At 45.4% G+C, this 23,318-nt stretch overlaps 1 protein-coding gene and 1 long non-coding RNA gene across 2 annotated transcripts; one reads left to right on the forward strand and one right to left on the reverse strand.

Moving 5' to 3' along the window:
- Window positions 1-412: 412 nt before the first annotated feature.
- calcrlb (calcitonin receptor-like b) lies at window positions 413-13,629 on the forward strand. The gene is made up of 13 exons (XM_027018705.3): window positions 413-840; window positions 5,953-6,018; window positions 6,223-6,355; window positions 7,088-7,201; window positions 7,479-7,591; window positions 7,992-8,083; window positions 8,207-8,333; window positions 8,628-8,781; window positions 8,943-9,003; window positions 9,141-9,207; window positions 9,806-10,024; window positions 11,554-11,595; window positions 11,778-13,629. The coding sequence occupies exons 2-13, from the start codon at window positions 5,968-5,970 to the stop codon at window positions 11,994-11,996; spliced, it is 1,392 nt and encodes a 463-aa protein (XP_026874506.2). The 5' UTR covers window positions 413-840; window positions 5,953-5,967; the 3' UTR covers window positions 11,997-13,629.
- A 2,941-nt stretch (window positions 13,630-16,570) lies between these two features.
- On the reverse strand, window positions 16,571-23,025 carry LOC145653710 (uncharacterized). The gene is made up of 2 exons (XR_014119866.1): window positions 22,293-23,025; window positions 16,571-17,067 (listed from the first exon to the last, which is right to left on the reverse strand). It is a non-coding gene; the product is annotated as an uncharacterized LOC145653710 (long non-coding RNA).
- Window positions 23,026-23,318: the final 293 nt, after the last annotated feature.

A 23,318-nucleotide genomic window follows, 5' to 3' on the forward strand; every position in this document is an offset into this window, starting at 1 on the left:
AAAAAAGGAAAGTTTTGGAATTAGGTGAGATTGCATGGGGCAAAATGGGATTTGAGTTGTCATTGACATGTTTTTAAATTCTAACGGTCCTATTTGTTAGATCTTAAAATGTCTTGTCAGCGCATAGGCATACTTTTTCTGTAAGTATTTCTGCCATTTTCAGTCATTCCTGCTCACACTACTCATACAATGTGCTATCTTTGCCTCCCAAAAGGTGAAACGAAACCTACGCCACTGTGTCAGAAACAAACCACTATTTACGGCCATATTTAATCCGTTTGCCAAAGGAAACATTCACTGTAAATCCTTTGAGTGTGTACACGCCAGGGGGTGTTACAGTCATGGGGAACTTAAATCTTTCCTGTTAGGAACCTGGTCTGGGATTATCGTAGGGTATGTAGGGTATAAACGCTGCTTGTTTAAGGTATTCCATTTATTTCTGAGAAAAACATTCCATTTATTTCTGAGAAAAACTGACTGATCTGCCAAAGGATGCTAGACTTGCAAAATATTGTTGGATCGGGACTATTGTTGCCTTTTAAAATCCACGCCAACAAAAGACAAACTTAGATTTCATGCAAAAATAAATTGGGGGAAATGAGGGGGTGATGCAGTATTGCGAGAATAGATTACTCGCCCCCTTTCTGAATATTAGTGAAAGGAGAGCGATACCTTCACCTAAAGGAGCACAAGGTTCAACACATCCAGTGCAGATGAGTAGTGATGTCACAGGAAGCGCGAGGCTCCACTGCCAGGGGGGCCCGACTTCTCGCCGCGCGCGGTGCAGGACGTTGCCACTGAGCTGCTCGCGAGCCTCGGATTAACTGCGGAACGGGCGAGGTAGGAAAGTCGGTCCGTGAATGTCGATGCATGTGCGTGTTCTCCCACTAACACGGTCCGTTTGTCCGCGGGGGATGTTGCGGGTGCAGCGCGAAGGTGGAAACTTTCACCACGAGCCGAGATCTCGTGCTCGGAGCTGCTGTTACTGGGGTTTTATTAGCTGAAGCGTCAGCCTGTTTAATTTGTAAACGTCTCGTCGTTGTCTTGCTGTTATCTGGCCAGCTGTATAAAAACAATCCTTTTATTACTGTGCTGAAGAACAAAGTTGGACTATTAAAATTACGTCAATGAATGACCCGGGCTCGATACTCAGCCAACTTGTCAGGACAGTTGAATTATCATTGATATTATTAATGAAGATTAAAGTACCAGATGACATTTTACTGATGGGAGAGATTGGCTTGTCTGTATGTATCAAAGGATGCCCGTAACAGCACAAAACACGCTCGTCTTTCCACTTGTTGACTTCAATTTGAAGTTCCCCGAGGCTTAGGAAGTTTCAAGTGAAGTTACGAAATAGGCATCAGATATGGAGCAAATGCCGTCAACACGATAGGAGAGCTCCCCCCCAAGTCCTGCTGTGGACACTCAAACGACCCCGTGGTCTGGGTGACATCTGGCGAGCCAAGAGGTTTGAAAGATATAAGACCCAGTTATATTACAGGTCTGGATGCCCTAAACCTGCTTTTTTTCTGGCAACACTACTGAAACTGTCTTATTGAAATTAACTTGACACTCAAAAATGGACCTAACAACTAAGCTGATATTGCTCGAATTTTCAATAGTGAGTAGTGTGTAGTAATGTGTACTGAGATGTACATACACATTTCAAGTAAAACAAGTTCGAGTTTGCGGTTAGAACGAGGTAGATGTAGGTGTACAGGACTATAACATTGCGAATGAACTTAATAAAGATAATGGGACTAATGTCTCATGTTTGTAAAGTAGGCATCAAATCCTGAAGCACATAGGCTACTTTGACAAGAAATGACTACTAATCTATTGACTAGTCTGTTTACTAGTCTGTTTAATGAACTATCTCTATTATTCCATATATATATTGTGTGTGTGGGGGGGGGGCGTCTAGCTGTATATTATTGTTCTAAAATCTATTTTATGTATGTATTATATATTCTAAAATATAATAATTAATATTACAAATGAATCCAAAATGTCAAATATTTTATATGTGTAAAAATGGGAGTTATTTACGTTATTAGAGGAATAATTTATTATTTTCTTAATTTCTGAATTTCTCTGAAGTATTTGGGGGTTGTATGTTGGGGGGCGGGTGAACCATTTATTGTAGATCAGCTTATGGAACATGACCAGTCTGTAGGCCTTTGGGTGAGCCATGGAAAGCTTGGCTTGATATCCATGGGTGGTTCCAGAATGGACATAAGTTAAACAAACTTTCAGCATGGCTGACAGGGGCTTCCTGATTTAAGGGTGGAGGGTGCCCAGCTAGGAGGCTAGAGAGAGAGAGAGAGAGAGAGAAGAAAAAGACAGACAGAGAATCATGGAGGAGGAGGGAGAAGGAAAGTGGTAGAATCAGAAGACAGGCGAAGGGAGAGAGAGAAAGTGGGGAGGTAGAAAGCAGAGAAATGGAAAATGATTGAGAGAGGGAGAAAGGGAGAAACAGGAAGAGAAGGGAGAGGAAATGAGGGAGAGAGAAAAAGCACCTAGGAATGTCATATCCCATAACCCCCTCTGATGAGAAGTGACCACTTTTCGCCCCTTTGTTTTTCTACCATCCATCTGTGCCGCCGGTACATGTGACGCTGCACGGTTCAGTACACTGAAACCTTTTCCTGCCCTGATCAGTGTAACACTTAACGTGCTGTACCTCATCCCCTCAGCGTGCACCGGGGTGATCCGCGAGCTGACGGTTTTACGGACTTGCTCTTCCCAACTTTGTGCACTCCTTCTGTGACGGAGACATGCTGGTGTGTGCGGTGCTGTCCTGTGTCTCACCAGGGCACATGTGGACTGCAGTAAAGATGCCAATGTTTTGACTGCTTTGCAGAACGAAAAACAAATGTCACCTTTTGAGCTTCTGGGTGTGACTGTAAGCACACCCAAGGAAATCCTGATATAGATATCACTATGTGGCGATTCCACCATCTAAATAAAAACAAAACAGTAACAATAATTGGGGCTGAGGAAAGGATAATTATCTGAAACATTTGCCTCAGTTTAAAGATTTCCTCACCTTTGTGATCTAGGCTGACATGAAAAAGTGTCAGTGTATTAGAAAGATCAATATCATCTAGAGATGTTTTTGCTGGTTTTTAAAATGTTTTTAAAAATAGCGCTAATTCACGGCTCTAAAGCTTTTCAAACTGAGGTACAGTAGGTCTTCCGATCCTCCATGTTTATTTCCATATGCCACGGTACAGTGAACCTCATGACCAACTACTGATGCTACCACAGATCCACCTGGTAGTGGAACGTGGAGCCCATCTGTATGACGGCTTTTGTAGTATCGTTCATGAGGAAAGGGCTTCAGATCCCAATTACAGAAACCAGACTAATCAGGGCTTTAGTCTAGATTTGCTTAGTTACCTAACTAAAATAGCTAGCCCCAGTTAGAAATCCAAGGTCATGTACTTTATTGATGCTGAACTCTCAAAAACTAAACAAAATGGCATCACATTAAACTGTGGCTTCTCTCCTGCCACAGCTGTTTGGACTCTCGGTGTCTGAAAATCTTTTCTTCGGCCCACACGGCAAACACTCTGTCCAGGAGGTTTCCATCCAGGCCCGCAAAAGAGCAGTAAAGCATTCTTTTAGTACAAACGTACCTCTCCTTCTTCACACAGTCGGCAAGAGGGGCTGAGGAAAGGAATGATGTAAGAGAGACAGGAAGGAAGAGTTCAAAGGAACAGATAGAGGACAGGGGATTCAGAACAATTTATCAGCCCCTGTGAAATCAAACACCACGGTTCAGACGAAGCCGAGTCCTTAATTTTACAAGAGCCCCAGTTGGGAGTCACAACAAAGTCACAACTAAAACTGAACCAAATAGAATGTGGTGATTAACTGTAAATGAATTCGCACTTAACAACAGGTGACTTTTATTTTGCAAAATGATCAGGTCATACGTTTCCTTTAAATTCCGGTGACTGCCATTTGCCAGTAAAACATGTTTCTATTCAAGTGGATGTTGGAGGAAAAAAAAAATCCTTAATCTTATTGATTCAGTATGCCTATCCGCACTTCTCAGAACTGTGTTCCATACTGTTCCATAGAAGCAAAGAAGCAAGCGGATCATTTTCCACACATGAGCCTGGTTGTGTGGTTTCCCTTCCTTTTGTCCAAGCAGGAAATGTTTGGAGTCCAAAAATTTTTTATTTTTTTAAATCACACAACTTCTGGTCCCCCATGCTGCAAATGTGTTGACATGTCCTGATTTAAACAAAGATAACGTTGGAGATGCTTCAGACTGTCTGTGGTGAGGTCCACAACTAGAGGTCTGGACTGAACTGTCTTCTGTGTTATTTAGACAACTTCTGGATAAAAGTTCTAATAAGCCTTGAGAGTTTCCTGAAGTTTCCTCTTGTAGCCTTTCATTTTATGGATAAATATGATCAGCGTCACTGTGAATATAAGAAAAAATATACTTACATAAATGTCTCGCTCTGTAAGGCCTTGTGTGTTATTTGCCTGAAAAAGTAATTCTGCATTGCTCTCCCAAATCCACGAGCATCTTATGACAAGCTTACTCTGCTAAGCTCTGCTAAACCAGTACCTTTCACCTACACGGTCATCCACGGTCAACATTATCAGAGGTCCTACAGTGGGGTTTTTGTAGTACATATCTCAGGACGTTCTTGCTGCCCTTAAGTTGCGGTAGTTGGAGATCCCTCAGCAGATCGTTATGTCCACTGTTATGTCCAGCAGGTCTGGACATTTTCCATTTTCCATGGTGCCACAGTCCTGTCTTGGGACAGCGGGTCATCCGATTCCCAGGAGTTTGCTTGGAAAACCTGGAGTTTACTATAACTCCGTCAGCAGGACTAACCCTCAAAACCGTAGGGATTCAGATAGGTCCTTTCCCTTTTTCTTTTTCAATCCATCATCCATCCATCTAGTAGTACAATTAGAACTGAAAACATTAAATATGATTATATTACTATATAAAAAGATAATTTGATACCAATAATGACTATTGGGAAACACCTAGACTTAAACCTGGATTAGCCCACTTACATACTATTTGATTAAAAAATATTTAAACAGCAGATCCATTAAAGCTAAAGCCAAAGGAAACTATAAACGTAACTTCAAAAACCAAATTTACAAAAGTAAAGACCTTATCTGGTCAAGCCATCAGTATACCAGACCCCCAGTAATGAAAGGCAGTGGAAACCAGCCATGTCCCCAACCCAACCATTCAAGCCGAGACAGAAGACATGCTGGAGACTGCCAGACCGTCAGATGCCCTGGCATTACACTAGACAATAGCCTCGATTTAAATCCACAAACCATTATTGAACTTGAGGTTTCAGAAAAAAGCGGAAAAAAAAATCATATGAAATATAAAGCCCATGAATTTTCACGGCCATGGCAACGCTGTGACGTCACCCTCCGCCCATCTAATGGCAGGCGTAGGTCTCTTATGGGCTCTCAGTTCAGTGAAGCGCTCCAAACAGTCCTCCACCCTTTTTAAAACTACAGTACGCGTGTTTATGACAACTACATTTAGTTTTGTCACTGTGCCTTGGAAATGCAGTTCATCATATGTTTGGCCAGGCGTAAGGGCTTACCAGAGAACAGGAATCAGAATTGAACAGGACTTTCACTGTGCATCTGTGTCCATCTCTTTCCTGTATTACATTTTAGTCCGCTGTTGACAGCTGCACCAAGAGGAAGTCCTTGTATAGCTGTTGCTTCTGGCGAATAAAGACTCTGATTCTGATTTTGACTGTATATGCATTTGATCTGTAACGTACGTTCTTGTGAACTGTGAAAAGAATATTCTCTTAAGGAGAATAAACAGGAGTCTGTTTAATTAATACAACCCAGGACATAGAGGGTCCCCTCACTCCTTAAGCAGAATTGATTTGTGCCGTTTGTCCCTCTTTGTTTACAAGTTCTTGTTTTTTTTAGGTGAGCAGACAAGCAATGTTCGGATATTGGACAAGCTCATTCCTTTTGCTGTGTGCAACCTGTGAGGTATTACAAACCCCTGTTACAGTTATCACTACAGCGATGCATAGATGGGATGTGTATTCTCTACGGCGTTCTCTTTACGCTGCCTTATATTATTGTTATAGTTCATCTTCTGGTTCTGCAAACTTTTGAGAATGTAATGTTTTTTGGATTTTGCCCGTGTCCTTTACGTTGGTAAAAGGTCTTTGTTTTTGACACTCTTAACAGCTCTTAAGGATGGCTCATGCTGAGGAGAGCGACACCGAACCAAAACCGATCGGCATCTCCCGCAGCAAGATCGTGTCAGCGCAGTTTGAGTGCTACCAAAAGATTACCAAGGGCACAAATCACGATCGAATAGGTGAGAAGACCAAGTTCTCCTGAATTCTGCCGTGTTTGGAACCCCCTGGACAGAGAAGCTTTCCTTTGGATCTTATGGAAGTAGATTTATTAATAAATGTATATATGAAGACCTCAGTATGCCTAATTACAGCCAGGTAGAGACCTTTGTGGTGGACTGGCTCACTATATCGTGCAAAGCTAAGTTTAGATGCTAGATGTCCCTTCGGTTTTATGAGCAAGCAACAACTGACTCATTGGAATGCCATCGTAAACTCTCTTGGGTTTGTCTGACAATATGCATTGTTCATCTGCAAACACTCAGCGCTATATTCTTGTCATTTGGTTTGGTTCCAAACACTTCCAGGCAGACATCTGCAACTGTGCCAATTTTTTGAGAGCGCCCGCGTGGAGCATTGCAGCCGTCTGTCAGTAGATCACAGTGCGTCATTAGATGTAGCTGTGCATGGGTGTCACCCTTACTCAAAGAAAATGCAATGACCTCAGGACGACACTGCTGAGACAAATGATTTTAATGAGACTATCCAGACCAACTAGGTGAAAATGTGTTTAAATGGCAATAATCGTTATTACAGTACTGGTGAGCACCACACGCAGGCTGCAGGTTTTTTTTGTACAGTTCGCTTATCAATGTCATCTCACTGGACAGAATTCTTTCTATGCTTTTGAACTCCATCACAAACCAAACGAGTGAATTCTGGTACCGTGACCCTTGCGCTGTGTCTGTCTGCAGCGGGGCCCGTGTGTAACCACACGTGGGACGGCTGGCTCTGCTGGGACGACCTGGAGGCTGGCATCACTGCCACACAGCAGTGCCCTGATTACTACCACGACTTCGACACCTCGGGTACGTTTCCTCCTCAGGTTTCAAAGGCGAATTGGTTTAGCATCTCTTTAACGCAAACACACGCCTGTATCGCTGTGTATTCACATACACGTGCGAGCTATTGGGTAAAACCCGTTGTTAACAGTGGACAGACAGAACACAAGGAATTTTCTGATGTTTCTGATTCTAAAGATCGGGGCGCTATCTGGAGAACTTCCAAGCTAGATAATGCTGCAAATCTGATCACTGTTTCAGCACTGGATTTTCACTCTCAGTAAGATGTATGCTGTTTTTTCAGAGGTGGTCACAAAAATCTGCATGGAGACGGGACATTGGTTTGTCCACCCAGAGAGCAACAGAACATGGACCAATTACACCAACTGTAGACAAGTGAGCAGGGAGCGCAGGCTGGTGAGTGAGCGTGAAGCGTGGTCTGACTAAAGTACCTTAAATGCACAACCCGTATTGTTGGAGCAAATGTTATTCTATTGTATTATATTATAATATTAGGTTATTATCCAGAAATACACAGTTGGCAGTGAAATGAGGCCTTTTGGTTCTTCTAAGGTGATTGGCCACTCTTAAGTCTACAAAGGATCATTTCACATTCTTCTTACCCATCTCACCTTCTTATCTGTCTCATCTTAGTCTTACATATTCTATCTTGAAGATGCTATATGTCTTTATTAACTAAGCCGTACTACTTCAGAAACTTCAACTAGCACAATAAAGATATATTTTTATTATCTATCTATCTGTCTGTCTATAAGGTGCAATTTGATCAACTCTATTAATGTTTTTATTTATTTAGACAGACATGAACTTCTACTATTTGACTTTGATTGGACATGGATTGTCATTGATATCTTTGTTTGCCTCCCTGGGAATATTCTTCCACTTCAAGTAAGTCGAGACGGCCGTGCGTTTTATTCCTGTGCATCACCCGCCCAGTTCCCCCAGTGATTAGCTGTTAGACGATGCGGCCTCCGTCCGTGCGCACGCGCTGACCTGCGTCCTCTCTTCCAGGAGCTTAAGCTGTCAGAGGATCACGCTTCACAAGAACCTTTTCACCTCCTTCGTCCTCAACTCAATCATAACCATCATTATATTTACTGCCGTTGTCAACAATGAAGAGCTGGTACGTGCAAACCCGGTGAGTTGGCCGAGTCTTCATCGCTGTGTACCACGACAAGCGCTTAGGTCACCCACCAGGTCTGTTCCGACGATCAGATTCACTCTGAGTATACATTAATAACACTAGAAGTACATTTAAGCATGTAGAACATCAGATTTGATCAGAGATGTTTAAAGGTGTTTAAAGGAACAGTTTAAAGGATGTTTAAAGGAACAGTTCAGTCAGAAATGTTAATACTGTGATCACTCGTCCGTTCTGTTGATGCCTAATCTACTTTTGTGTCATTTCCTGCTGTTTCTCCAACACTCCCAGGTGAGCTGTAAGGTCTCGGCCTTCATCCAGGGGTATATCGTGGGCTGCATGTACTTCTGGATGTTGTGTGAGGGGATCTACCTTCACACGCTCATCGTCGTGGCTGTGTTTGCTGACAAGCAGCGCCTCCTGTGGTATTACCTCCTGGGCTGGGGTGCGTTCGTTAGGTCTTATATCTTATATACGTCTTATACCAAACCTCTTATTTCGGTTACGCTGTCCTGGCTTGTTTCTTGTTCCTTGCACACGGATTAAAGAAACCGTGCGCTATCAATACTACAAACTGTGGCTGAGTATTTGTCACATGTTCTTCAGGATTCCCGCTCATTCCAGCTTTGATACACGCCGTCGCGAGAAGCTATTACTACAACGACAAGTAAGTTGATGTCCTGTTCAAGCCCGGCGGAGGCACGGCAGACCAAGGCCCGTTTCCCGAGTTGTTGTAGGTTGCTGCACGACGACCTGGAGTGTAACAGTGTGGAAAAGCTGTGTCTTGTTTTCCTTCTGCTGCAGTTGCTGGATCAGTTCACACACATCTCTGCTTTATATTATCCATGGGCCTATTTGTGCTGCTTTATTGGTGAGTAAATCTCCCCCCCCCCTCTCTCCCTCTCTCCCTCTCTCCCTCTCCCCCTCTCCCTCTCTGTCTGTCCTTTTCCCCCTCTCTCTCTCCCCATCCTCTTTCTCTCTCCTGTTCTCTCTCTCCACCTCCTCAGCAGTACATCTTCTTCTCCTTTGTGTTTCGAGTGGGTATTTAATTTGAATCGATTAATTCGAATTCTCACTAGAGTTCACAGAGAATGGCTTGATTTCATGGGACTATTCCTTTACTGATTAAATATTTTTCTTTATTTAGTACTTTCTGATCTTAGTGCTGAAAACTTGCTCTGTAATTTGAGATCACAGAAGGAGCTCTGCAGTTTTCATCCTGTGTTCCTTCTTCAACTGTTAACGCCGACAGTATGCTAGCTATTGGTTGTTTTGTAACACAGAGCAGTTCAAAATCGCAACTCTGCCATTCTGTGCGCGAATGCGTCCACATTAAACTCAATTTTGAGAAGTTTGGCCATTTAGTATGCACCTTAATCCATTTAGTATGCACCTGTACTATCCAACTATACAACCCCCCCCCCACCTCTCTCTCTCTCTCTCTGTCTCGCTGTCTCTGATTTCCTCAGGTAAATCTGTTCTTCCTCCTGAACATCGTTCGCGTGTTGATAACCAAGCTGAAGGTGACCCACCAGGCGGAGTTCAGCCCCTATATGAAGGCAGTGAGGGCCACGCTGATCCTCGTGCCTCTGCTGGGGATCCAGTTCATCCTGCTCCCCTACAAACTCGAGGGCCGCCTGTCCTCTGAGATCTACGGGTACATCATTCACATCTTGATGCATTACCAGGTGAGAAACTCAGGAGAACCTTAGTACAACCTCAGTAGAAGTCCAGGAGAACCTCAGTAGAACCTCAGCAGAACCCGAAGAGGACCCCAGGAAAGGCGCAGGAGAGCTGCAGGAGTTTGTCCCAGACTGTTGGTGTAGCCCTCTCAGAAAAGGGTCTCGTGTTCTGCCTTCTGAAAGTGAGACCCTGAAGGGTGGGACAAGTGTCTGAGAAATCGAGATGATAAACTGCTGGTGTGTAGTGCTGAGTAGGACTTTAGATTAATGTACTGAGGTTATATTCAGACTGGCCTGCATGCAAATGCTGTGGTACATCAAAGCACCCACAGGACTTTCAAAGCTGGGATAGGCCAAGAGGCTCACAACACACAATAAAAAAATGTTTTGTTTTGTTTTGTTAGAGCATTCGCATTGTTTAGCTGTCTGCAAAATTCGTACCGCAAAGGCCAGTACTGAGATAACCATAACGTACAATGATTGGCAGTCAGGATGCAGTCTCAGACCAAGACCTTGAGTTCGAAAGGATGTCTGGTTACCAGAAAACCTTCCTGTGGACTTAAATGCCACGGTGGTTTTGTTTCTCCTACCTCAGAGAGACATTTCATCCTCTCAAGTGGCTCAATTTAATGTCTGTACCATTTGAAAGCAGATGATTTGGCTTGCAGACGTGTCTCAGACGGATGTCTGTTTACCAAGAAGTTTTACTTTTGGACATAAATGTGTGTGGCTGGTTGTACTGGCTTTTGCTGTTTTTTCTGTCTGCAGGAGATCCTGATTGGATTGAAAAACTCCGCGCTCAGGCCCAGTGGTTCTTTGAATAATCCCTTGTAGCAGGCAGGGTTAGATTTAATAGTCACAGCGAAGTTCTTGTGCATGTAAAAATGGGCAGATTTGAGTTTTTGTTTTTTCAAAGGAATGTATTTGATCAGTTCAGTAAAAAAAAAGTGGTGCCTGCACTGGCCGACGTTGAACACTGTTGTCAGAGAAACCGCTCTGGGCGGAAGGTCCTGCCGTCGTGGTTCTGAGTTGTGAAGGGCCAGGTGAAACCGCTGAGCAGTGAAAGAAAACCCGGATGCTTTTTCTGGAAGCGATAAAGAACCTGACAATAGGAACACCAGCTTGTGCTTATTGCTGGGGTATTTTTTTTTCTTATGTGTATTACTAGTGTACTGTTTTCTGCTGGCATGTCACTGATATCTTAAAGCCAGTAGGTGAAGAAGATGAGTATTATCTGACTATAATTTACTACTGTACTCTAACAGGATGCATTACTGTAGGCTGCTAATGCTATGAGTTAACGTTTTGTACCAGGGATCCATTTACCAAGTGTGGGCTGTGACAGGCGAAGGGAGCTTTTTGAGAAGGCCGATTAGCTGACCCAAGCCATCTGTTCGCTCCATGCATGCCTAGAAACCCGAATGGAAGCCATTGTTTTTTGGGGGGTTTTTTTTAACACAGATGTGAATGCTTTGATGTTGAGATTTCCAACATAATTTATTTCTGAGTGCTTTTTTTGTTGTTGCCAATTCTAGGGTCTCCTAGTGGCCACAATCTTCTGTTTCTTCAATGGAGAGGTAAGTAAGTTATTTCAAAGACAAATTGGAGGCACAGTGGAGATCTGGGCTCGCTCTTTAGTAACCGGCACATTTTTGGTTTTCCGTACATGTATCATCTGTTCTCTTTGCTGAGGTGTATTTAGTTAACCTGGTCCAGACCAATCAGAACCGAGACTTGTCGCTGTCTGTGTGGCTCACAGGTCCAGGGTGTGCTGCGGAGACACTGGAACCAGTACCGCATCCAGTTCGGTAGCACCTTTGCCAACACGGAGGCCCTGCGCTCAGCATCCTACACGACCTCCTCCATGACGGAGGTGCACCGGTGCCACAGCATCGATGGGCACATGGAGACGCTGAATGGCAAGAACTTCCACGGCCTGTCCACCACCATCCTCCGCTCGGATAACCTGTATATCTGAGGAGACTCTGCAGAAGCTCAGAAAGGATCGTGTGTCTTACAGTGCAAACGGGGACCTTGCTTCTCCATCCGTCTCCACTGGGATGTCTCCATCCGTTTCCATTAGGATATCTCCATCCGTCTCCACTGGGATATCTCCATCCGTCTCCACTGAGATGTTTCCACATATCTCCACTTGTATGTCTATGTCTGTCTCCATCGTGTCGTAAAGTTAAGGTATCGGGATCACTGGAATCTTTTTTTGACTGCATCAAGGAGAAATCCTGGTGTCCTGGAGCCAAGAGGCATTTGAAAAGTCCTCTCACTATGAGCTAGGACACACCATGACATACAGACAGAGCCTAGTGTATACATTACTGCACACCTATTGACTATTGAACACTGTTGAGAAGCTTTTCCCTTGGGCTCTGCTTCCCACCATAAACAGGACGGTGTAGAGGATTAACAATGACAAAAGACTTTACAGAAGGAGATGCAGATGACTCTCCCTCTGGCATTGAAAGCAAGTTCTGTGAGATTTAGGGGGAAAAAACCCCATTTTGGTCTCTGTAAAGAGGGCTTGTTGATTGTGAAACTCCATCTGTTGTTTGAAGTGATTCTGCACTTGATGGGTTTAAATGCAATCTTTCTGAAAAGAGCTCTGTATTTAAAATTGAGCCAATAACAAGGAAAAGCTCTCCTATTAGTTATGGAATGTACTGATTGAAAGTAATTATGGCTTAAAGGCTACATACATCACACATCAAAAGTCCAGTTTGTCTGAAAAATCACAGCGCTTGTGCATGGTTCATGATTCCAGATTCGAGTTTTCACTTCATATTAAGTTTCCTCTTTAACAGTGGTAGTCTTAGAAGACGGTAATACCCACAACATATGAACCAAACCAAATCCATCCAGAAATGTGCTGTGGAGGTCTTACCATAAAAGAAACTGCATAACATCACCACAGCTGTCAGCCCACGTCATCGCGCCTTTGATTCGTCCAATTTATGGCGTCGAACTTTAATCGTCTTACGGGGAAACCTGACCAAGGTTAGCAAGCTTGATAAGTATCCCATTTCAGTGATCTCAACTTGTATAATTTTTCATGCACAATTGCAGTTGTCTGAGGTCTAAAGACAACACAGGTTCTGAATGAACTCTTTTACCGAGTCTTTATGTCTGGAACATACAAGGGCTTCGTCCGGTTTCTCCTATCATCTTGAGGCATTTAAATGTAATGTTCACATGCTGGAAAAAGAAACTACTCACACTTGGAAAATGTAAATATATTTCTCATCCTGGGTGTATAATGGATGTTTTTGTGAGTGGAATTTGTGTATATTTATAAATGCATATTATGCTCACAGTCAGTATTCATATTTTGTAGTAGTATTATTTTATGCTTTAGACATTATTAATGAGAAAAGAACCGTCGTACATTTTGATTGGCTCATTGCATATTCAGTTCATTTCCATGTAATTATGGTTTACAGGTGATAGAAAGTTCCGGAAGATTGTTTCCACTCTTGTGTTAAGCTGCATGTCAAAAAAAGTCACGTCAATGTTGGACTGTCTTTGTGCCAAATTGTATTTTATTATAACCTTTTAAGTTATTGTACTTATAGGCAAATATATTTTAGGTCATAAACAAATTTAGGAGTCTTGGTCAGTATTTTTTCTTGTATATAATCAGCGTTCTTGTACTTATGAACATGAGAGCATGCACATAAATTACATTTAGAGAACCACTAGTCTTGCATAATAAGCGTACATACACCCAGCTCCGTCTATTACAAAGCAAGCAACACTGGACCAGAGGTGTGTTTTCTTAAATCTCTGGCTACCAAGAAAAAAGAGGAGACCAGAGATTAAACCTAAAACTTGGACTAACTTAAGGAAATATCTGCTTCCTTTGCCGTCTTCCTGAAGGAGTTGCACAGTTGCTCAGGGGGACACCAGTGGTCACAGATGGCCTTGCTGTTTGATGCTAATTTAAACGTGGAGCAGAAATGATGGTTCATCATTTGATGTACAATCATGAACTTGTTAGCACACCACAGCATTCAGCTGGAATGTACATTTCTGTGGTGGCATTCACTTTAAATGTAAAATGTAAAGAAAAAGACGTAAAAGTAAAAATGTTACTTTTTTTCACGTAGTGCTGATGATATTGCTAGCTTCCTAAACTCTTTGGAATCTTTGCATTTTCCCTGGCATTCCCAGTGGAGCCCTGTTTGGGAAGGTGGCTAAAGATATTGCTGAAGGTCATGCCGTTAAATGAAATGTGACTGCCGGTGGTAGCTGTAGTCCAACAGGATGTGTCACTTCCTCACACACACACACACACACACACACACACACGATGGAAAATGGAGATGCAGAAGTAAACAGCACACAGCTGACATGTACTTTTGCCTGTGGGAACTGCACAGGAAGGGCCTTCAGATTTGGTGCTGCCACACACTCTTGCTGACACCAGAATTCAACCCTGCGCCCACATGTGTATCCGTGTCTGTGCGTGCGTGCAGGTGTGTGTGTGTGTGTGTGTGTGTGTATTTGCATGCACGTCCACCAGTGCGTGTTTGCAAATATCTTTGGGTGAAATTCGAATCCGTTTCAGTGCTACACGCTGAGCATCTGGGCATTGTGATGCCTGTGCATTGATTCCATATGCACGACAGTAAAACGCTCCGGGGACAGAGCCCTCCCCTTTCCCTGCGTCACTCCCCACCAGATGACCGGATCCCGGCCCCAGAGCGCGTGAGGGCCCGAGGGATGAAACGCTACACCCAGCAGGCCTCCCTTCTCCCTTGGACACTGCAAAATTGGCATTTAATTGATTATTACCCCAGCGTCTCATTTTTAAAAAGGGACAGTTTAGGTCAAATGGTGTGAATTCTGGCAATAAAGATGGGAGGGAAAAAAACCACACGACGTTCAGAAAGCCTGACGTCCAAAAACCTTCTCTGCTTTTGAGCGTCCGCTGACGCCAGAGTGTTCCGTCTTCTCCTCCGGCCCTGAGTGCAGGAGTCGCGAGGCGGTCTGGCCAAGGACCGGACCGAGCACCTTGTTTATGGTCGGTTCGCCGTCAGTGCAACGCAGCATTTCCTCTCCGCTCCGATCTCCTTCCCGTGAACTGCTGCCCTTGTCCAGTGCCGCTGGCGGCATCTCCTGCTATGACCGCGTCCTGACCGGCAGATCCTGCGTGTGCCCGATGGCCGTCGCACTTTTGAACAGCGACACCTCCCCGCACGTTTTCTTGCATGTCCACCGTGTCTTAACGGACTGCACATGATGTACGTGGAATAGATTATTTTTCCAGAAAGACAATTGGAACATTTTAAGATGTATTATAAGAAGTGATGTCTTCTTGGACAATCCTATGAAACATTTGCTTACTGGGGGTGAATTTCTCTGAGACATGGAGTTTCCTGTACCAAAGTCCAAGAACAACAATGATTAAATAAATAGACCAACCACATGATAGCCGTAAAAGAATGTTAAAGACACTCACAAGCAAACAAAGCTACACAGTGCAAACTGTTTTCCTTATGAAGTATTTACATGGTGTTCTTTGTGAGTATTGTGTTACAGCATTCTTGTGGTTCATTATTGTACCACATTTGCCTATTGCGTGACTGTGAATCAGTGAGTACAACAGCGGCGTTTGATTAATCCTGTCTAGTCCTGTTAGACCTAATTAGTTAGTTCTAATTACCAGGTTCCCACTCTGATTTTTTAGTTTTTTTTAGTTTTCCAAATGTCGTTAACCCACATACCAGGAAAGCCCCCAACTGGAGCAGACGCTTTGTGTCAGCTGTAAAACAGACGCTTGGGTTGTTTTGGGTAGACATTCCCAGAGCTCCATGACACATTCGTGTTGGCTTGAATCAGTCAGCACTCAGCACCAATTGGGCACATTTTTACATACTTGTGATGTCACTGGGACTGACGTGTAACCCAGGTGTTTTTTTTTTTCATACACGCGTGTTTAAAAAAACTCTGGATACCCTGCAGTCATGATGGCTTGACAGTCACATCATGCCTAATGTCGGACAAACGTGACTTTTGTATGAGAGATGAAAATGTAGCGTCACTGGATAATTTTAGCAAACCCTGCGGAGTCTTCAAGAGTAATTTAGCAGCTGAACACAGAGATATTAATCCCAGGCCAGTGTTCAGCGGTGCGTAAGTAAAAACATTTGTATTTGAGACATATCACATGACCTGCTGATGTCATACATTTTGACACGTTAACTCATTATCTCACCAGCGCTTAACTCATACCGCATTTGACAAGCTAGTGGGGCTTCTGGGTAAATTTGAAACATGCTTTCTGAACCCTCAGTCAAACCCTCATGATGTTCAGACCAGATAGGCGGGAAAAAGACGCATGTGCCACGGACGTGGTTGCCTGGGGGCCGTACCTGCTGGGGGGGGGGACCAGGTAACCAAGTAACAGCAGGTGTAGGCCAGGGCTATGGCAGGGAAACACAGGCCGACACTCTGCCGGTGTCTCGGGCGCATCACCACGTTCTCAATCTGCCCATCTGTTTATGTGGCACACATAAACAGCCTACATAAACACATCTGTAGTATTTTATTTATTCATTTTATTGCCTGGGGACAATAAAAAATGTGCTAAGGCAATACACATGATATACATAAGATGCGTGAGACATGTAATACAGGTGGGACACGTGATACAAACCAGGACATTTTCTGTGGGCATATCCAACACTGTAAATAAAGTTTTTGTGACCGGACTGAGCTCTTCCAGACGTCCTAGTACATTTGAGGTTGGTATGAAGCTGGTAGGACGCAGACTGTGTGAAAGGGCAATGGTGATGCCTGATGGAGGACAATAAGAAGCCGCTGCCTTTATAGGTGGAGGAGATCTCACTCGGATTGTACAGGGTGTGTTTTCAAAGAACTCTGATAAGTAAGACCCCAACTCAGTGTTCATGGAACGGCAGAAATATCCTCCTGATGTTTCTGACAGTGTCTAGTCAGCCATCGGTTCTCTGGACCACTGAGAACGTTGCTTCCAAACCTCAGAAGATCCAGTGACGCGAAATGCTGTAGACAAACTGGACAAAGATGTGAGTTCATGTAACGTGGAAGTGTGAGAGGAGTGTACAACATCGTAGCCTGAGAAGGTCAGGCGTTACATACACGTCACTGAAAACACTTCATTCGCAATAAGAAACATAAGTGCTCTGTTTGTGGGTCTGCAATCAGGCGTAAGAGGTAATGTAGCTGGAGCCAAATTACACACACCCTCACACACACACACGCACACACATAAACATAGACGCAAAACACACAGAGCCACACGCACACACATATAAACATACACACACGAACGCACAGAGCCACACACACACACACACACACACACACATTCTCACATACACAGCCACCACGCACACACACATTCACACATCGCACATATAAACATACACACACAAACACATAGCCACAAGCACGCACGCACGCACACACACACACACAGCCACACACACACACACGCACACACATGTAACATACATCTGGAAAACCCAGACGTCTAGTCTTGTGCTGCAGCCGGCACAGGATCCCTCCACTCCAGCAAACAATGACTGGGTGGGGAAGAAGGGCGGGGCATCGCCGGGCAACCCGCCGGGCTCGCACGCACCCCCTGGACACGCCCGGGGCGACTAAAGATGGCTGAACATCAGGAAAACAGAGGGCAGGTCTGCTCCTGGTCACAGTTCCTTCTCTGACTCCTGCCATGCAGGAGGTAACTGGGCAAGGCCAACGTTTATCACACACACAACGCCTGCCGCCAGGTGTCTGAGAGACGTGGACAGCACACGGCAGTTTCTGAGTGTGACGCCGACAGGCACAGGAACAAACGTGGAATTCTGAAACATTTTTCCCAGTGTCAGAAATAAAAATTGTGTCACCGGGCGTTACCAGGTGTTACAAAGTGATGATACAAAGAACATTCTACACTACATTATATTACACTCGATTTCTGTGATATAGGCACTGAGAGAACAAAACAGGGCCACTTTGGATGTGTTTTCAGGAAATACGTTCCAAAGGACACATCACTGCTGTCTCTGCTGGGGCCGTGTGCAGAGAGACCCTTCCAGCACTACTGCCAGCTATCAAGAACAGGAAATGGAATCTTGGGAACAGGAAGTTCTCATCCCAGGAAGTGGTCGCTCAGGCCAGTGAGCTCATGCAGCTCTTCCTTGCTTATTTACCAATTTTTCATTCCTCTTCTGCTCTCCTGAGTCTGTCAGCCTTTCAACATCTCTGATTCTCTCCTTCTCCTTCTCCCTCTCCCTCTCCCTCCCCTCGCGCTCCGAGGTGTGCCTACGCTGTCTCGCGAAGAGAGTGCCTTTTTTTTCCCCGACGTTCCCAGTTTCCTGTGATTGTTCTGCGGCGGGCTGGCCGCGGCTCGCTCGGGCAGTGCCGTTATCTGGGAAAGAGGTTGGATGTTAAAACACAGGCTTTCCTGTCCGTCAGCGGGAACCGCGGCCAAAGACCACAGACATGGGCGGGGCGGCCCACGACCTCTGACCTTCAAAAGAAAGTACCAAATTCCAGCGGGAGAAGTGCGAGAACAGTGCTATAGATAAGGTTTAATAGGAATATGCAGAACATTCATAGCAGGGCAGAGGCTGGCGGCGGCTTCTTCACTGAGACTACAACAAGAAGTGTAGCACCTTTCACGAAGGTTTTGCTCTGTCGCATTTATTTGGGTCACAGAAGTCACGATTTCCATCGTGTCTGGCGAAAGTCACGGTTATATATCAAAAAGGATTTTAAAACTGACACACTAACACCATCTGGGCAGTTGAGAAATAGCAGTGTTGTGTGTGGGCAGTTTAAAAACAGCTGGATGGAAAACGTCTGCAACACATTTCCATCAGTGATTTTCACACACACACACACACACACACACACACATACATAATTTAGTTGATCCAATGATATAAGGAATACAAATACACAGATCCATTGAATTGTGCTGTCTTAAATGATGTGTGCCTTGTACGCACAGGCAAAATTTGCCAATTACACCTAGCCCAGTGAAGATTCTAGGTCACCTTCCATAGGCCTGTAGAGAAATCCACTTCTTTCGGAACTCTAGTGCACACACATCTCCACAGAGCTCCACAGAGCTCCTCACACCTCCAAAGAGCTCCACACACCTCCACAGAGTTCCACACACCTCCAAAGAGCTCCACAGAGCTGCTCAGTGCTTGCATGAGGTATCTCACGCCCCTCCACAAACAGTTGTTTCTCGTTTATTGCAATTAATTGAAAGTATGGATTGCTCACTGTCTGAGAATTTTGCTTCGCTCACTGTCTGAGACTCAAGACAGCTCGATGTGTACCGTCTGCATCCTAGCCTCTGCGTCTGTCGTCAGCAGGTGAAAGGTCACCAAATGATGTAACGTGACGTGAGGGAAGACAGATGTTGCGATTTGGCGCGCTGTTCTCGCCCCTTATGCCAAACACACATGCATGCACAGAGTGTGTCCCCCAGCAGAGCGAAACGCAGAGGCCATACGGAGGTGAGCGGCTCCTTCAGATGGTGGGAAAATATCCTTCCCATCATTCTTTGGGGCATTTCAAGACAGGAAGGATAAGGTGGGAGTCTGGGAAAGCATAGATTACACACACACACACACACGCACGCATGCACAATGGTGTGATGGAGGGCCCTGCCAGTACACTGCCGTCACCGTGGACAGTGGCGGCGAGGGTCTCGGGCACGGTTGGGCCCCCTCACATCGCCGCACTTCGGCCTTGTGTAACTGCGCGCCCTAGGGATCAGCCGGAGATTAATCCAATTTAGCCACGGCCCGAATTCACTTCCTAGGGAAATGAGAAATGTTTACCTCCCCCAGAGGGCTGGGTGCGGGCGGAGGGGCAGGCAGCAGAAGGGGCTCAGAGCCCAGGCGGCACCGTAGAGCACAAAGGCACGGCCACTGCTGGGTGTGTCAGGAAACACTCCCGTGAGACCTGCCCCCCCTTGGCCCAGCCTCCACTCCCCCAGTGCACTGATCCTCCTCGACCCTCCCCCACCACCTCCCCCGTGCCCTGAACCTCCTCCCCCCTGGGCTACTTCTCTCAGCTGCTCCCCGCGCCCCCGACACATCCAGGGAAACCCCGTTGTCTGGGCTCACGCCAGCAGGGCTTTATATGTTGCGACCTTCTGAGATGCCTTAACTCTATTTGTGTCGGAGTGATGTTTTTGTGGGGGGGTTTTTTGGTGTTATGAGTTACATTACAAAAGGGAAACTCGTGATTCAAAACATTTCTTGCTTATTGCTCGTAACAGCCATATGAGCAAACAAACGTATGAAGTTGGTTATTAAGTGCAGCTCTGTTTACAAGAAGAAAGGTATTTCCTAAGCTGGGGAAATGCGTGCTGTAATTCACGTTGCCCAACTCTCGTCCTGGAGGGTCTCGTGTTTCTCCTGCTCGACCACCCCTGATCTGACCCTCAGCCTGCACTGTTCCACCAGGCTGGATCTGATGCTGGATCTCCGCACCAGACACGGTGCACGTCCACGCGACTGGTGGGTTGCGAAACGGGGAGTGGCTGACGTTGTACGACTGAGCCCCTCGCTATCTGTTCTGCGCCAGCTCTGCTGGGCCCTGTTTTGCATCCCGCCTCACAGGCGCATGGTCTGATCCATAAGCTCTACAGAGGGTGCCGACCGTCCTCTGGCTTCGGGCGTTCCGGTCCGGTCCGGTTCGGGTCCCTCACTGCGGCCACCCGCGCCTCTGGCGGCAGCTGAGTGACGAGGCGGGCGTACGACTGCTGGGTTCCTGTGACTCTGAGCTCCTGTGCTCTGCTCTGGGCCTGGTTAGACTGCAGAGGCAGGAGGAGCTGCATGCAGGGATTCGGATGACCGTCCAAGCAGAAACAGATGTTTCTGGGTGTCTCTTGCCTGCGTTCAGCGTCTCAGACCAGCATCGGTTAGACGTTATATTCAGGGGCCGTGTTTATGTCATTACCGCAAGGGTGTGAGTGCTACGGCTTTTTACGACTGCAGAACAGACATCGCTTAGCCATGATTACAGCGTCCGTCACTGTGACTGTAGCGGATTTGACACAGACAGTAAATGTTATTTAATGACGTTATTAGAAGCTTTGGTTTTTCTTTTTTTCATTTCAGGACATTTAATAGAAGCTGATTTGTGTCTCTCGAAGCGCTTATTCACCAGCGATCAAAATCTCTTCATTTGTTTGTTTGTTTTTTTCTTCATAACTGAAAACATTTGAGTCAAATTTACACGGCAACAGTGAATTCCATTGACTGAAGAATGAAGAGGTCACAGCCATGCTGTACTTCTTAGAGACAAGAGTAGACCTGTCAAAGACCAGAGTAGACCTGTTAAAGACCAGAGCAGACCTGTTTAAGACCGGAGTAGACTTGTTAAACACCAGAGCAGACCCGTTTAAGACCAGAGCAGACCCATTAATGACCAGAGCAGGCCCATTAAAGACCAGAGTAGACCTGTTAAAGACCAGGACAGACCTGTTAAAGAGCAGAGCAGACCCGTTTAAGACCAGAGCAGACACATTAAAGACCAGAGTAGACCCATTAAAGACCAGGACAGACCTGTTAAAGAAGAGAGTAGACTTGTTAAAGACCCGAGCAGACCAGTTTAAGACCAGAGCAGACCCGTTTAGGACCAGCTTCTTCAAGGAAAGCTCTAGGTCTGAAGAAGCATTGAAATTAAATACTCACATATTCACAAATCCTCACTTTAAGTCTGAGTATTTTTGACTTCGGTCTAAGAGACCCACTAAGACATACCCACGCGAAATCTCCCAAGAAAAAGAAAGAATCTGAAAACCTTGGAAATACAAGGTCTCTGCAAAAGGTTGATGATGTACAGAGTACTCTGGTGGTAAACAGAGCAGCACTGGGGCTGTTTGGTAATTGATGTCCATCACCTTTCCAAGCACTGTCCTTATGGACCTCCAACACACCGAGAAAGTCAACAATTTCTATTGTCTTCAGAACCATCAGTACCAGTGAACTATGAGTCGACAACACATGTCTGGCCCGAGAAGAATAGGCGGAACTGTTGAAAATGCTGTAAAGTCACCTAAGTATTGCAACAAAGGAGACAATGCATACGAACGAGAAGACAATGAGAAGCTCGTGAGTTTTACTCCGTAGCCAAAACATATCGAGTCAGTTTATCTATTCTCCTCGGCTGGCCTGCGTTGGGCCCGAGGGCCATCGTGACACGCGTTACGCTTGGCTACGAGCTGCGATACACCACATCGCACCTGTTGATGCAGCTGCTCCTCCGGGTGGCGGTCGTGAGCAGCTCCACCGCAGCCCGGCGACACCCCCGGGGGGGAGCTCCAGAACAAGAGCCCGCGGGGCGGTCCCTGGCCCGCCCGGCCAGTTCCCTTCTCGTGGGTGTTGTGTTTCGGCAATTGATCGGGGTCGAAGAGGTCTCCGGCGCTCCACGCCCTCTGCATACCAGCCGGGGAATAACCAGCAACGGCACCGCGGAGACCGAAAACTTCAAAATGAATGCGAGCGGCCACCCTGGTTTTTTAAAACTAGCTGTAACGGTGCTGATTAAAGCTCCAGTGTTTCCCTGGCGTGTCATTGACCTCAGCATTGAGAATGAACTGAACTGCGTTTTGGTAAATATGTTCCAGACAGAGGTTATGAAGAACTCTAGGATTCGTAGGTTCATTCAGACACGGCGAACATGGCCTTCGGAGCTGTTTCATATCTCCTGTGGCGGATGGTTTCTTCACAGCGCCGTGTCAATAAATGTGTTGAAGAAAGTGTGTGCAAGCTTGCTAGTGTGTGAGAACACGCACGTCGGTGTGCGAGGGAGGGAGTGCATGTCGGTGTGCGAGGGAACACACACTGGTGCTGAATGAGGTGGTGACCTTGCAACATGTGTTGCGTGAACTTTTAGCTCACTCCTTTCCTGTGTGGTTCCTTCCTCTGAAAATTAAAAAAAACTCACTGATCAAATATAAGTAACAAATGACTACAGCCACATCAACACATGGCCCTAGGGGTCATGTGACTGGGTGGAACCAGAGACACAAACCTGTTATGAATGTGCATGCACTGTTGGACATGATTTCTTGCATCTCAATTATGGTTTTCAGTGATGGTTTTTACTCATAAAAACCAGCAGTTCTAAGATTGTAGTGGACGTTTAGAATTTGGTTTCATAACAGTTTCATGTTTGGGACAATGGAGTCTACCCTCTCTGGGAGTGTTAAAAACGTAGTTGCCTGTGGATTTTTGAGCCTATAAATGACACATGAAGCATTATTTAG

This window comes from Electrophorus electricus, chromosome 3 (genome assembly GCF_041902795.1).
Source record: "Electrophorus electricus isolate QZ-2024a chromosome 3, ASM4190279v1, whole genome shotgun sequence".
NCBI classification, from domain to species: domain Eukaryota; kingdom Metazoa; phylum Chordata; class Actinopteri; order Gymnotiformes; family Gymnotidae; genus Electrophorus; species Electrophorus electricus.

What these genes read in the sequence shown, in the direction of transcription:
- calcrlb (XM_027018705.3), top strand. Translation starts at nt 5,968, where the DNA reads ATGTTCGGATATTGGACAAGCTCATTCCTTTTGCTGTGTGCAACCTGT. An exon ending in CACAAATCACGATCGAATAG is followed by an intron (nt 6,356 to 7,087) that starts GTGAGAAGACCA and finishes GTCTGTCTGCAG; the next exon opens with CGGGGCCCGTGTGTAACCAC. An exon ending in AGCTATTACTACAACGACAA is followed by an intron (nt 9,004 to 9,140) that starts GTAAGTTGATGT and finishes CTTCTGCTGCAG; the next exon opens with TTGCTGGATCAGTTCACACA.